The sequence below is a fragment of the Chlorocebus sabaeus genome, chromosome X (assembly GCF_047675955.1).
Source record: "Chlorocebus sabaeus isolate Y175 chromosome X, mChlSab1.0.hap1, whole genome shotgun sequence".
Lineage (NCBI taxonomy): Eukaryota > Metazoa > Chordata > Mammalia > Primates > Cercopithecidae > Chlorocebus > Chlorocebus sabaeus.
The window spans coordinates 126,621,913-126,637,994 of record NC_132933.1 but is presented as its reverse complement, the minus strand read 5'-3'; the positions used below and the strand labels follow the sequence as shown (position 1 = coordinate 126,637,994).

Below are 16,082 nucleotides of genomic sequence, written 5' to 3'. Positions count from 1 at the left end.
CCAGAGGCTTGGCTGGCCCAGAATTCCAACAGGATTCCTAGCAGTTTCTGAGAATAGAGCAGAGGTCCTCTACTCCCAAAGGGCATCTGATCCAAGGCACATCCCCTTCCTGATGTAGAGTGGGTCCTGCTTGCTTCAGGTGGCTTCCTCCACCTCAGTACTGTTCCTCTTACCCAATGGAATCATGGTGCCATAGGACTTCTAATTTAATGTTTTAGCACAGGGCAGAGGGGAAAGGTGCATTCAGAGCCTACAGGATGTCTATCACTGCCAAGATTTGTCATGTTTTCAACATATAAATTGTGGGGGAAGGTAATTTCCTAGTGGATAGAGCCTTTCTTTTACTTTCCAACGCTCCTGAAAGTTCACCCTGAAATGCCAATTCACACAAAGACAACAATTAATCTGGCTTCCTGTTTTACATAACAGGGCTGGGTGATTGGGACTGCAGAAATCTAGTGGGACATGAAGAAACCAGGAAGGAATAGATTTATGTGATAGCCCTCTTTCAGGGTGGGACAGTCTTCCACACAGGTCTGAGGGACCTTTAAGAAGTGCTTGGTTTGGGAGGTGAACCAACTGTATATCTGTGGATTTTTACTTTATTATTGCTGTTGTTTGAGACAGGGTCTCTCTTCTGTCACCTAGCCTGGAGTGCAGTGACTTGATTATGGCTCACTGCAGCTTCAATTTCCTGGACTCAGGTGATCCTCCCACCTCAGCCTCCCAAGTAGCTGGGACTACAGGTGCATTCCACCATGCCTAGATAATGTTTTTTAATATTTTTAATAGAGACGGGGTTTTGCCATGTTCCCCAGGCTGGTCTTGAACCCCTGGGCTCAAGAGATCCTCCCAGCTCCACCTACCAATGTGCTGGGATTACAGGCATAAGCCACACTGCCCAGCTAGATTTCTACTTTTGAAATTATTCTTAACTTCCAGAGCAATCTCAGGACATCATGATGAAATTTTTATAATTTTTATTTATTTATGTGTTTGTTTTAGAAACAGGGTCTCACTCTGTGGCCCAGGCTGGAGCACTGTGACAGGATTATGGCTCACTGCAGTGTCCGACTCCTAGGCTCATGTAACCCTCCTGCCTTGACCTTTCGAGTAGCTAGGACTACACGTGGATGCCACCATGACCACCTAATTTTTATTTTTTATTTTCTGTAGAGGTGTGGTCTTTGTTGCGCAGTCTGGTCTTGAACTTCTGGTCTCAAACAATCCTCCCACCTCAGCCTACCAAAGTAATGAGATTACAGGTATAAGCCACTGAGCCTGGCCTGAAAATTTTAAAAGGATATATCAACAAGGCAGCTTTCAGCACCAGGTAGGAGTAGCTGAAGACTACTTTAAAGAAATTAGACTAAGCATTTTTCCCAAATGTCTTGCTCAGCCTCTTAGGTTTAGAACCTCAGACTTATGCCTACTTCTATCCTCACTCCTTACCAATATCCAAAGTCAGCTTCACTTCCCCAGCTGCACAAAGGAAAACTCATTTGTCTGAAGGTATATGTCTTGGCATGTCCTCCAGAAATATATTCTCAGTTTATTGTTATTTTCCTGAGTCCTGGAAAACCTGAAGCTGTCAGGTCAGCTTCACTCAAAATTCCCAACATCCCAAATACCACGAGGTTTCTCTTTTACCAGAATTTCTGTTGGCACTGAGTAATTATCCCCAACATTGATTTTTGAGGGCTCACCTTAGAATTTCATAGGCCAACGGTCTCTAGTTCCTTAAAGAGCCATGAAGAAGGGTATCTGCTGGGGAGGAAAACAAGACAGATATACCAAAAGACCTGCTGTGCAAAAAGGGGAAAGAGATATCGTACATGCATAAGATTCTGTACTCTGTGTAAGATTTTCATTTAAGGTGATCCAAAGGCCTATGGGAGAAGGATTGGATAGAGAGAAAGTGACTTCTTTGTGCACAAAAGGTTAATAAAGCATATTAAGTTAAAGTTTTCCGAAGAGTCCTTCAAGCAAATATGAGAAACTAGAGTATAACCCCTTGCTTAGCCTCAAGCACCTCACCCAGTTTAAAAAGAAGGTAAATAAATAACCTATTTGCCTAGCTACTTTCAAAGAATCTCAAGCATCAGTCACTTCATACTTCATTGTATTAATCATAATAAGCAGGGCTCAGAGGATCCTGCATTATGAGGTTCATTCCTGACTAATATGGTTTTAATGTGTTCCTCAAAAATCATATGTTGGAAACTTAATCCCCAGTGCAACAGTGTTGGGAGATGGGGCTTAGGGGGAAGTAACTAGGCCACGAGGTTTTTGCTCTCATGAGTGGATAAATGCTGTTATTTCAGGAGTAGGTTCCAGTGGGCTCTTTATCATGGAAATGGGGTCCCTCTGTTACCTAGGCTGGATTGCAGTGGCTTGATCATGGCTGACTGTAGCTTTGACTTCCCAAGTAGCTGGGACTACAGATGCGTGCCACCACACCTGGCTAATTTTTTGTATTTTTAATACAGACAGGATTTCACCATGTTAGCCAGACTGGTCCTGAACTCCTGACCTCAGGTGATCCTCCCACCTCGACCTGCCAAAGTGCCGGGATTACAGGCATCAGTCACCGCACCAAGCCTGTTTTCATTTTTAGATCCCACAAATAAGTGAGAACATGCCATGTTTCTCTTTCTGTGCCTGCTTTATTTCACTTAACATAATGATCTCCAGTTCCATCCATGTGGTTGCAAATGACAGAATCTCATTCTTTCTTAACGTCTGATTGTTATAAACAATCCAGTTATACTCTTTTAATCATTCTTAAATGTACAGTTAAGGTACTATTGACCATAGTCGCCTTGCTGCGCTAGCAAATATGGCTTATTCATTATTTTTATCTATTTTTTGTACCCGTTAAGCATCCCAACCTTCCTCTCACTCCCCTTCCCTGTCCGTGGTAATCATGCTTCTACTCTCTATCTCCATAAGTTCAATTGTTTTCATTTTTATTTATTTTTGATTTTATTTTTTGAGACAGAGTCTTACTCTCGCCCAGGTTGGAGTGCAGTGGCACAATCTTGGCTCACTGCAACCTCCGTCTCCCAGGTTCAAGCGATTCTCCTACCTCAGCCTCCCAAGTAGCTGGAATTACAGGCGTGTACCACCACGCCTGGCTAATTTTTTGTATTTTTAGTGGACACACAGTTTCACCATGTTCACCAGGCTGGTTTTGAACTCCTGACCTCAGGTGATCCACCCATTTTGGCATCCCCAAGTCCCAGGATTACAGCCTTGAGCCACTGCACCTGGCCTGTTTTAATTTTTAGATCCCACAAATACATGAGAACTTGCCATGTTTCTCTTTCTGTGCCTGCTTTATTTCGCTTAACATAATGATCTCCAGTTCCATCCATGTGGTTGCAAATGACAGGATCTCTTTCTTAATGTCTGAATAGTACTCCGCTGTGTATATGTAACACATTTTCTTTGTCCATTTATCTGTTGATGGAAACTTAGGTTGCTTCCTAGTCTTAGCTATCGTAAACAGTGCTGCCACAAACGTAGGAGTTCAGACACATCTTGAATATATTGATTTCCTTTCTTTTAGGTATATACCCAGCAGTGGGATTGCTGGATCATATGGTAGCTTAATTTTTAGTATTTGTGAGGAAACTCCAAACGGTTCTCCATGGTGGTTGTACTAATTTACATTGCTACCAAGAGTGTACGAGCCTTCCTTTTCCCCACATCCTCGCCAGCATTTAATACCTGTCTTTTATATATAAGCCATTTTAACTGCGGTGAGATGATATCTCATTCTAGTTTTGATTTGCGTTTCTCTGTTGATCAGAGATGCTGAGCACCTTCTCATATGTCTGCTTGCAATTAGCCTGTCTTCCTTTGAGAAATGTCTGTTCAAATCTTTTGCCCATTTGTAATGGGATTATTAGATTTTTTCCTACAGAGATATTTGAGCTCCTTATATATTCTGTTCATGATTTGCTTGTCAGATGGGTAGTTTGAGTATATTTTCTCCAATTCTGTGGATTGTCTCTTCACTTTTAAATATTTCGTTTTCTGTGCAGAAGCTTTTCAACTTGATGTGATCCTATTTTTCCTTTTTTTTTTTTTTTTTGTTGGCTTTGCTTGCCTGTGCTAATGGGGTATTATGCAAGAAATTTGTGCCCAGACCAATGTCCTGGAGAGTTTTCCCCATGTTTACCTGTAGTAGTTTCATAGTGAGAGGTCTTAGATTTAAGTCTTTCATCCGCTTAAATTTTACTTTTGTATATGATGAGAGATAGTGTTCTAGTTTCATTCCTTTGCATAGATATCCAGTTTACCCACAACCATTTATTGAAGATACATTAACTTTTAATGCCATTGTCTGCTCTTGTTATCTATGTCATTTCTCGATGAATTTTAATCCATTGATTTTTAAAATCTATTTTTTATTGACAGATAATAATTGTGTATATTTATGGGATACAATATGATGTTTTGATGTATGTATTCTCCCTAGTGGACATATTCTCCTGTTTCTTTGCATGTCTGGCAATTAGATTGTATGCCAAGTATTGTGAATTTGGCCTCGCTCACATTTGTACAGCATAAGTGTGCTGGATATTTATTTTTGTAATAGATTCGTATTCTTATACTTTGTTCTATGACTCAGTTAAGTTTGTTCAAAATGCTATGGTCCTGGTAATTCTTGCTTTTAAAGTTTCTTAGGTGTGACCAGAGCTTCATAAATCTAGGACTAATCTCACATCGCTACAGAGATTAAGCCCTTCTGAGTATCTGAGTACACACACACTCTCTCTCTGTCTCTCTTTGGTCTGTCCCTCTCATGTTCTGGGCATGACATGATTTTTACATTGGTTGGTGAGAACAGGAACCCCCTAGGTAGGCTGGAATTCTCTCTCTCTGAAACTCTCTCCTCTCAGATACTTTGTGCTAGGAACTCTAGACATCGGATCCTCCTCTCACTGTCAGCTTCATCTCAACAACAGGTGGCCAGGTTTCAACTGAGCTACCCCTCCCTGAACTGCAGGCTCAAGGCAGCAAGCTGGGGAAATTATAGGCTCACCTTCTTTTCAGTCTCACAGGAATCACTGTCTTTTGTTGCCGGATGTCCAATATATTAAAAATTGACATAGATATGTTGTCATTTTTGTCTGTTTTTTAAAGTTGTTTTAGGTATATAGTTAAATCTATTCCCTTTTATTCTTCTTTTCCAGAAGCATACGTAGTATAACCCAAATTTAAAACCTAAATTATTATGGCATGTAAATGTCCCCAAACTGCAAGCTAATCAACAGTGGAAGAACATTAGAATAAAAACTTGAGTACAGAGATTGTGGGCCACACACACTCATACCTACATATATGTAATATGTATGTATGTTTGTGTGTATACCTATATATTTATGTAGAAGGATTAACATATAAGTAGGAGAGTATAAACAGCAGTTTATACTTCACTGTGACAGGGCAGCACCAAATTCAATGTAAAATCCTCCAGTCACTGTGTTCTCTCCCGACAGTACACAGATTCTCTCTCTGCACTGCATGGCTACTGTGGGGAAGTATGAGGGGTGAAAGAGGCTGGGTGAGGGGTAACAGTGTTTCAGGACTCTCTCTTCTGCCTTCCTCAATGCCCCTTTCAGTGATAGGAATTTAAAACCAGGTATTGTGATTGCTCACCTGATTTTTGGTGAGCAATCACAATAACTGTTATAAAGGAATATCAACAATGTTCCTTTTCTGATCATGTAAATTTGTGATTAATTATTTAAGCTTTCAAGATTTTCCAAAAGAGATGAAACATATAGACTTTGATTATAAAATGCTATAAATATTCAAAATATGATATAGATACCTCTATTAGTAAGAATTCTCTAGAAAAACAGAACCAATAGGAGGGAGAGAGAGAGAGAGAGAGAGAGAGAGAGAGATGGATAGACAGATATTCTATTTGGTGGTTGGGTATTTGAAGGTGATTAGGTCATGAGGGCAGAACCTTCATGATTGGAATTGGTGCTCTTATAAAAGCAATCCCAGAGAGCTCCTTTGTCCCTTCTTTCTCGTGAGGAGACAGTGAGAAGATGGTCATCTATGAACAAGGATGGATGCCTTCACCAGAAACCAAATCTGCCAGTGCCTCTATTTTGTACTTCCCAGCCTCCAAAACTGTAGGAAACAATTGTCCATTGTTTTAAATCACACCATCTATGGTATTCTGTTATAGCAGGCAAAATTTATTAAGATAAATATATATAGATAGATAAATACATACATTTGGAAAACAGATGATAGAGATGACATAGATATAGGTGACATAGATATAGATATATCAATAGACATAGACATAGATAGGCTCACTTGATATGGACTCTAATGAAAAGTTCAAGATACGCAGGATGAGTCAACATGGTGGAGACCCAGGAGTGCCAATGATGTAGTTCCAGTCCAGTGGCTTACAGGCTCAAGACCCAGGAAGAACTTATGGTTTAGTTCAAGTGTGAAGTCAGGAAACAACTGATGACCCAGCTTGAATAAAGTAATGAGGGAGAAATTTTCTCTTATTCAAGGAAAAGTTACTGATTTTGTCATTCAGGCCTTCAACTGATTGACTGAGGCCCATACACATTGGGGAAGGCAATATGCTTTACCCAGTCTACTGATTCAAATGTTAATCTCATCCAAAAATAGCCCTGCAGAAACACCCAGAGTAATATGTTTGAGTAAATATTTGGGCACTCCATGGCTCAGGCAAGTTGACATGTAAAATTAACCATCACAATACTAATAATGAATACACATCCTCTAGGTTTTTATTGTTGCTCTTGTTGCTGTTTTTTAATATTGGTCAACCTCTTGCCTGACTCTATTCAGCCTCTGGTTTACTTGCTGTTTTTATAACTAGGGGAAGACATTAAAAGTTAAGTATAAACTATGTCTATTCAACCAACTTGAAAGACTCCCTCCAGAAAAAGTTTCAAATTATATTTTAAAAGCAGAAATTATATTTACAGATTGTCTCCAACTTATGAGGTTCAACTTATGATTTTTTTAAATTTTATAGCGGGTTTATCAGGATGTAACCCCATTGTAAGTGGTATTAAATGCATTTTCAATTGATAATATTTTTGACTCATGATGGGACTACATTCCAAAAAGTATCATAAGTCGAAGAACATCTCTATATCTAAAACATATGCTCCTTGACATGACTGGATTCTTTATATGAAGGACCGCATGCAGCTAAACTTTTTATTGTGTCTTCAATCTCATTACTTGTTATTCGTCTGTTCAGGTTTTGAATTTCTTCCAGGATCAAACTTGGTAGGTTGTATGTATCTAGAAATTTGTCCATTTCTCCTAGATTTTGTAATATATTGGCATATAGTTGCTTATAGTAGCCATTAATGATCCTTTGAATTTCTGCAGTATCAGTTGTAATGTCTCCTTATAAACTGTTTCTACTTTATGGAGCATCCCAAGTCCAACTTTGTGATTCTTGCAGACTTGTAGAGGTATCGCCTTGATGGTCTTGGACACAGTCCAAGAGGAATCTCTCAATTACCAGGCAGAGACTCTTGTCCTCTTCCCTTACTTTCTCAGACATACACAGTCTCTCTCTCCATTCTGAGCCTCTCTCTCCATTCTCTCTCTCTCCATTCTGAGCCACCTAAAGCTGGGGGTTGAGTGACACAAGCACCCCTGTGGCCACCACCACTATGGCTGCACTGGGTCAGACCTGAAGCCAGCACAGCACTAATCTCACCCAAGGCCTGTGTAACCATTCCCTGGCTATTGCCCATGTTTGCTCAAAGCCTTGGGGTTCTACATTCAGCATGTGGCAAAATCAACCAGGTCTGTGTCCTCCACATAGGCCTGCCCCAGCCCACCCCTGAGCTGGTCCCTGAGGAGTCCCCAAGCATGACTGTTAGGCTCAAAGTCCATTCACTTTTTCCATTGGGTTGAAAAACATGAAGGCCTTGGTCCAAGGCTGGTGGACTAAGGTCAGTAGAGAGAGAAATCTCAGGCACTACATAGTTAAGAAGAGAACTCTCCTTAAGATTGAGGGGACTCCATTTCCCAGAACGAGGTAACACTGAACTCTGCCCCTGATATCAGCCTGGGGGTCCAGGCAGGTCTCTAGAGACTGAGGTGCAGTCTCACTTTGACCCCATGAGTCAGAGAGGTAGGGCCCTGGTTGTAAGGAGATGGCAGCAGGTCAGTGAGGGTGGTTTCCAGGTTGTGGGAAGAGTCTGGGTGCAGAGTCTGATTATCGTGGGGACTGTTCTCACTGCAACAGCAAGAGCACTCAGGTATCTTCGCTGTTGTCAGCCCTAGGCAGTCTGCATGTCCCCAGAGTGAAGTGTTGGGCAGAAGTGCTTCCTTATTTCCTCCTCGCTAGTGTTGTGAAAATTCCTAGTGTCAATTTCAGAACAGCAGAGGGGAGTGGGGCTCTGTGTCTTGTCAACAATTTTTATGATGCTCATGAATGTAAACAGAGAGGATCCAACCCCTGTCAAAGGTGCCCCCACTGTGAGCCCCTGCTATCACCTCAGTAAGCCCCAAAATGGGCTGTCATGCTGTAGTCCAATACTCACTCTAACTTCCTCCACTCCAAGGAGACAAACTGACCAGGAGAACAGGAGTCCTGTGGGTTCCTAGAGCAGTTGTTTCACAGAAATATGCAGAAGGGGCCCTGGTTAAAGCCAAGATGGTTGCTCTCCACTGAAGGTGTTGACGTGATGTCACTCTCTCCCATTCAGGTGCCAACCTTGCCAGCTTTCCTGCCCACAGTCCTACCTGCTGTCATGGGCCACAGCCATCATGACTTGGGGTCAGAAGAGTAAGCTCCATGCCCGTGAGAAATGCCGAGAGACCCATGGTCAGCCCCAGGATCTCAAGGGTCTAGGGTGTTAGGCCACTGCAGAGAAGAAAGACGAGTCTCACTCTTCCTCTTCCCTTGTTTGTCGGGGTACTCACCGCAGGTCTCCTAATGCCTCCGTTCTGCAACAGTCTCAGGGAGCTTCACCCACTGACTCTCCTGATGCAGGTGCTTCATGCTCAAGATCTGATGTAGCTGCCAAGGGTCAAGATGAGAAAAGTGCAAGTACTTCCCAGGAAGCAGCCTTCATTCAGAGCACATACTGAGATTCTCTGGACAGGAAGTTGAGCATGTTGGTGCAATTCCTGCTGGAGAAGAAAGAGTCCATTGTGAAGGCCAATTTGCTGAAGCTTATCAGCAGAAAGTACAAGCCCCACTTCCCTGAGATCCTCAGGAGAACCTCTGAGCTCTTGGAGGTGGTCTTTGGTGTTGAATTGAAAGAAATGGAATGCGGTGGTGACTCCTACACTCCTTTTCAGCAACCTGGACCTCTCCAGTGAAGGAAGTCTGAGTGGTGATAAGGGGCTGCCGAAGACGGGTCTCCTGATGTAGCTCCTGGGTGTGATCTTCATGAAAGGCAAACATGCCACTGAAGAGGAGGTCTGGGATTTCCTGAATGTGGTGGGGATCTATGCTGGGAGGAGGCACTTAATCTTCAGGGAGCCCCGGAAGTTTGTCACAGAAGATGTAGTGCGAGAAGAGTACCTGGAGTACTGGCAGGCGCACAACAGTGATCCTCTGTACTACGAGTTCCTGTGGGGTCCACGAGCCCATGCTGAAACCACCAAGGTGAGAGTCCTGGAAGTTTTGGCTAAGATCAATGACACTCTCCCCATTTCCCTTCCAAATCTGTATGAAGAGGCTTTGACAGATGAGGTAGAGAGAGCAATGAGCCTGAGAGCTGCACGCAGAGCTGGCACTGTTCCCTTGGCCAGGACACTTTATGGGGTCACTTTCTACAGATCCTCCCACTTCTAGGGAGGTCTGAAGTAGAAGTTTCACTTTATGTTAGAAGAGAGTAGCGGAGCCATTTAAGTAGTGCAGTATAGTAGAGGCTGGAGGGAACAAGATGTGTATCTTTCCTTTGTCCTGTTATACATGAGTAACTCGCAGATTTATCTTTTGCTTTCATTATTACTTTAAAAATATTCTTTCTTTTAAGTGAAGATTTAAATTGTTTCACAGTCTAAGTTTCTTAATGTCATAGATCACACATTTATTTCTGTTTGTCAGGTTTAAGACTAAAAGTTTTGTCATTTTAAGACAAATTGAAAGATCTTAAACATTTTATTTTTAGCACAGAATAAGGTAACGTGGCATTGGAATAGGGATTTTCACGGAAATGTGAAAGAACCCCACAGCAAAATAGTTGAGATCGCAGAATAGTGAAACAAAAGTAGAGTAATTCGTTTGTGGTGTTTGCTAGTCTTTTTGCTCATTGCTTGTAATATTAAATTATATAAACCTGTATTTGCTTTGCTTACTGAAACTGCATGAGAAAATAAAATAATAAATTAGACTTACTGTTTACTGTTTTCATCATTTTTTAATTATTGTTTCCCAACCAGTAATCGAGTGCCTGCTGTTTGAAAGGTTCCCTGATAGTACTGGTGATGGTAAGCAAAAGGAGATCCAACTTCTGCCTGTAGAATTTTAGAGTCAAGCAGCAACTAACATATAAGGAAGATGATGAGATATCATCTAAGGCACAAATGACAAGTAAAAAGAGGGGATAAGGAAGAGATTTCACATTAATGAAGTCAAATGTAAATTATCTGATGAAGGCAGTTCAGAGTCTTAGAAAACTGCAATTCTCTCCATGGGAATTAATTTAAGTGAAGCTGCAGGTTGGGCTAGATGAGGCTGTGGGAGTCGTGAGCATGGGCCAGGCCCACAGATGGTGCCTCTCAGAGTTGAGAGGCTGTCCCTGAAAAGGGAAGCAAGTCTTAAAAGTTATTTTGACATTGTAGGTATACCAGAAAGAAATCCCCAACTGGGATAGGAAGGCAAAGAGACCTGTGCAGTTGCCCCAGTTCACAAACTGTGTCTTCTGAGCACATGATGTCCAGGGAGTATCTGAGCAACATGAGTGATACTTCCTTTACATAAAATGCCAAGAAGTCACTGAACCATCACCCCTATCATAGACTGGGAGAGCCAGAGTCTGCTCCATTAAAAAGACATTTGAATTAGGTTACTTTGAGTGTAATTTGTCAAACTCTAAGGGAGAGTTTAGTTTTTGGTGGTAATGAAGTGAATGAAAATAGGGGCGGTTTGGATGGAAAAGTGACCTGGGAAGTTTTTGGTCCCTAACACGAAACAAGAACTTTGAGTTGCCTCCAGCTGAAGGCGACAACTCCACAGCCAAATAACAGATGCTTTAATGAGGAAACACTACTCAGTTTTACTGGCTTGGCAGCATTTCAGCAGATGCGGATTTCTATGTTATTTGGAGTAATCTCTAATATATTCTGGAAATAAAATTCTGTAAGGGAAGATTGTCATCATTTTGGGTCAAAAAAAGTTTAGTAATAATTACCATTCATTAAACATCCAAAGTTTACCTAACACTGTGTCAGGCGATTTACATAGAAATATATATATATATATATATATATATATTTATATATTTATACACACACACACACACACATATACACACCTAAATACTATAAGATGGCGTTTATCGAATTGACTTTGCACGTTAAAAGCTTGCAATTTTCTCAAGTTCACAAGACTGGCAAGCAACAGAACTAGACTAGACCCTGCCTCTGAATTTCTCTAGAGTCCACAACTGCCCCACTTCTTCCAGCCTGAAGCAGACCTTGTGTTACTTATTTTCTACTCACTACTTCAAAATATATCTCAGGAGATACAAAGCAAGACTTCAAACCCCAAATACTATTTTGGCATACACAGCCCAAGGAATAAGCAATACAAATATCAAAATAAATCCAAGTTGTGAATAAAGAAAGAGATATTTGTTGACAATATCATTATCTGCAAAGTCAATGTCAGAAACCTCAAAAGACTAGGGACTCACAAAATCATTTGGCTCAGCCTCTTCGCTGTAGCAAGTGGATATATTTGAACAGAAGTTACATAAGAAGCTAAGGCTGCCTAGTGACAGGAAGGTATGTATAAACAATGGTTTTCTTTTTTTTTTTTTTTTTTCTTTCTCTGAAAGCACACCTGTCCAAGGCTTTCTGCTTTGTGCTTCAGATTTCCCATCTCACATCATCCTTAGGACACATCCTATTCTCTGCAACGTTTGCAGAGGGAAAACTAATGAAGAGTTTGGAATGACATGGCATTTCTCCAGAAGCCTCTCATAGAAAGTTTAGAAACCAAGATGAAGACTGATGAATGAGAAATGAAGAAACAAACCCCCCATAGTAAATGGAGTAACAGAGATCAGACTGTGTCTACTCTTAGACCTGGAAGACTGAAGCAGGGCTGTTAGGCTACTTCTCACTTACTGTTCAGTGTTCTCAGGAACATAAGATCCTTAGTCTACATGAGTGACTTAAAGTCGAAAGAAGAAACTCAAGGCCTGCAAAGAGTCAAGGTGAGGACCCTGAGTGAGGACTGAGGGCAGACCTCTACCCTCCACAGAGATAGCCCCGAGGAACCTGAATCTTGATGTCATCCCTGGGAGGGCACAGACAGGTAGCATTTCCTGTTTTCATTCTGGGACCTCAAGGAGTGGGAACCTTGTTCTAAGGTTTTGAGACTTAGACAGTAGAGGGAGATGTTCCATGCCCTGCCAGGAATCAAATGCAAAATCATGAGTGATGACTGAGGGGACCACAGATCCTATAATAGGGAGGTGGCACAGAACCTCCCCCTGCCATCAACTCTGGATGGCCTTGGGCAGGGCTGTCAGGCTGACTTCTGCAAAAAGAGTTCAGAGACATGAGGGCTTAGTCTGAGGGTAGGGTCCTCAAGTCAACAAAAAGAGTCCAAGGCCTTGCCATGAATCAAGGTGATGGTCCCTAGTGAGGACTTAGGAAACCCTCTACCCTCAGAACTAAGAGAATCACACAGAGCCCCACCCTTACTGGCAGCCCTGAAATACATGGGCATTGTTGACATGATATGACATACTTCCTCGTATGATGCCACAAGGAAGGAAGGAAGTTGGTCTGATTATGAATTAAGGTCAGCAGTTAGAAGATTTCCAGGTTTCTCCAGAGGCCACAGTGAATATGCTAATAACTGAGGGGACCACATACACTATGAGTGGGAACACCACAGAATTCATCTGTTACTCTCAGCCTTGGGACAAAGAAGACAGGTAAGAACAAATGAGAACATATGAGAAGACCCTCACATTCCCCATAGGGCATGTTTCAGGGTCGTTTTCTCTTTAGTATAACGGGATAGGCCTTAGGACAAGGGAAGGAGAAGTTCCAGACCATACCAGGGGTCAAAGCAAGTGCTAAAGGAATCATCTACCACTAAATAGAAGAGTTAAAAAAGAATCTGGCCCTACCCTGGTTTCAGTGCTTGAAAGGCCAGGGCAGGGTTGTGAAGTTGAAGCTCTCTACCATCTCTTTATGTCAGGTCTATGGGAGGTGAGATCCTTAGTCTGAAGGTGCAGTAGTCACCATTCAAATGAAGGAAGTTGGGCTCCTAGGCCCTATATGCCAATGTAAGGACCCCAAGGGTGGACTAAGGATCCCAGAAAGGCCAGGATGGAAAATTACCTACTCAACAGTCAGCACTGTGGGCACATAAACAGCAGTGATAAGCTGAGGATCCCCTTCACATCCTTCTTATGGGTACCAGGGAGGTTTGTGATATAACTTCAGAGGAAATGGTTCTCACGACCTGCCACCAGTTGGCATGATTGTCTTGAATGTGAAGTAAAAGGACCCCTCAACTTAGAAGACTGGCAGCCACTATGTCACCTTAGTATGCCTGAGGCAGGGCTACCAGGCTAAAGCCTATGGTTCAGTCTAACTTCCTCCAAAGGTTTCCCAAGGGGGGCACATTGATCAGGATAACAGAATCTCAGTGTGTTCCTAGAGCAGTTCCTTCATGGAAAACTGCAAATGTTGTTTTTATTATAACTACGGTAGAATTTCCACTTTGAAGGTGCACAGACCCTCTCAATCTTCCTCCTCCAGTGGACTCTCTTGACCTGTTCTCCTACTCATTCTCCTGCCTGCTATCCTTTATCAGAGTCAACATGTCTCAGGATCAGAACAGTAAGCTCCACATTTGTGAGAAACACTACCAGATCCAAGATGACTCTCAGGTTCAGAGTGGAGCTCAGGTCAGTGAAGAAGTGGAAGATGAGCCCCTCCCCACTTCCTCTCCTGTTCTTGGGGATATTCCCCAGAGCTCATCTGCTGCTGAGTCAAGTGGCACTTCTCAGGAGCCTTGCGAATCCAGTACCATGACTTCTGCAGGCGTTTTTAACACAGGATCTGATGAAGCGGCTAACAGTAGAGATGAGGAGTACCCATGTTCCTTAGAGGTCTCCCCCTTCACTGAGAGTTCATGCAGCAATTTCATAAATATAAAGGTGGGTTTGTTGGAGCAGTTCCTGCTCTACAAGTTCGAAATGAAACAGTGTATTATGAAGGAAGATATGCTGAAGATTGTCAACCCAAGATACCAAAACCAGTTTGCTGAGATTCTCAGAAGAGCTTCTGAGCACATTGAGGTTGTCTTTGCAGTTGACTTGAAGGAAGTCCACCCAACTTGTTACTTATATGACCCTGTCAGCAAGCTGAAACTCCCCAACAGTGAGAGGATTCATGCTGGCAAAAGGTTACCCAAGACTCGTCTCCTCATGACTCTCCTGGTTGTGGTCTTCCTGAAAGGCAACTGTGCCAATGAGGAAGATATCTGGAAATTTCTGGATATGATGCAAATATATGATGGGAAGAAGCACTGCATCTATGGAGAGCCCAGGAAGCTCATCACTCAGGATTTCGTGAGGCTAAAGTACCTGGAGTACCACTGGGTGCCCTGCAGTTATCCTGCATGCTATAAATTCCTTTGTGATCCGAAAGCCTACACCAAAACCAGCAAGATAAGGGTCCTGGAATATTTGGCCAAGGTCAATGATATTGCTCCAGGTGCCTTCTCATCACAGTATGAAGAGACTTTGTAAGATTTGTAAGATGAGGAAGAGAGCCCAAGCCAGAGATGCAGCCGAGACTGGCACTACTGCAGTGGCCAAGACTCTCTCAGGGCCAAGTTCAGCAGCTTCTCTCAATCCTATTGAAGTCTGAAGCCTTTTTCATCCAGTCAAGCAAATATAACATCACCAAAAGGGATTTTTTTTTTTTTTTTTTGGAAATACCAAAGAACCCCCAGTAAAATAATTGAGATAGTGAAATAGAAAAAAATAATAAAACATGATCTTGGTTTTCTTCATTTCTTTGTCTTTTGTTTTGTAAAATTAAATGATTTATGCCTTGATATGGTTAGCTTAACAATATAGGACAAATTAAATTTAATAAGTTAGATCTCTTGCTCACTGTCTCTTATATTCCCCAAACATCATTTGAGTATCTGCTTTTTGGAAGGCTCTGTAACAGTACTGGAGCTGCTCAGATAAAGGCCCAGCTTCTGCCCATAGAATCTTTGAGGTTAAAAGCTGCAGTCATATAAAGTAAATGTTGAGTCACCCTCTATGACTTATAGGAAAGCAGAAAGGATGGATGAGAAGGGGGCATTCCAGTTGAGAGCAGTAAAGCATAAATTTCATGAGGCAAGGCAGTTTGAGTTTTGGGAAACTGAAAGTCAATGTGTTGTAACTTTTAAATTAGCTGCATGGGGGTGCTAGATGAGGCTATGAAACTAGTAAGCAGAGGTGAGAACCCTCAGATGATGCATCTCAAAGTTGAGAGAGAAAACCCTTTAATGGAAAACTGAACTGTAGTGTAAACCCCAAAATTAAGGCCTAATACTATATACTGCCGGGCAGGCTAAGAGCTCCCCTTCTAATGCCGCTTGCCTAAGACAGAGTCCCATAGCTGTAGTGTATCCCTTGTCATTTTTCCTATCTATTGGAAGTGGGGCTCAGGCAAAAACCTCTGTTTCCTCTTTGTTATTTTGGCCTGGTGATAGTGGGGGTAAGGGATAAGGAGGCAGTAACGTAGGTGACGGTTCCTCTTCCCTCCCCTTTTTAGGCTCTTCTGTGTATAACGGGACCAAAGCCGCCCTAACTAAAGCCCATAATGTTAAAGATGTT

General features: G+C 42.1%; 1 protein-coding gene across 1 annotated transcript; it reads left to right on the top strand.

The window, feature by feature from the left end:
- The first annotated feature begins 14,273 nt into the window (after window positions 1-14,273).
- Window positions 14,274-14,996, top strand: MAGEB5 (MAGE family member B5). The gene has a single exon (XM_037986618.2). The coding sequence runs from the start codon at window positions 14,274-14,276 to the stop codon at window positions 14,994-14,996; it is 723 nt and encodes a 240-aa protein (XP_037842546.2).
- The last annotated feature ends 1,086 nt before the right edge of the window (window positions 14,997-16,082 follow it).

Coding starts and splice junctions, on each gene's coding strand:
- MAGEB5 (XM_037986618.2), top strand. CDS start 14,274: ATGACTTCTGCAGGCGTTTTTAACACAGGATCTGATGAAGCGGCTAAC.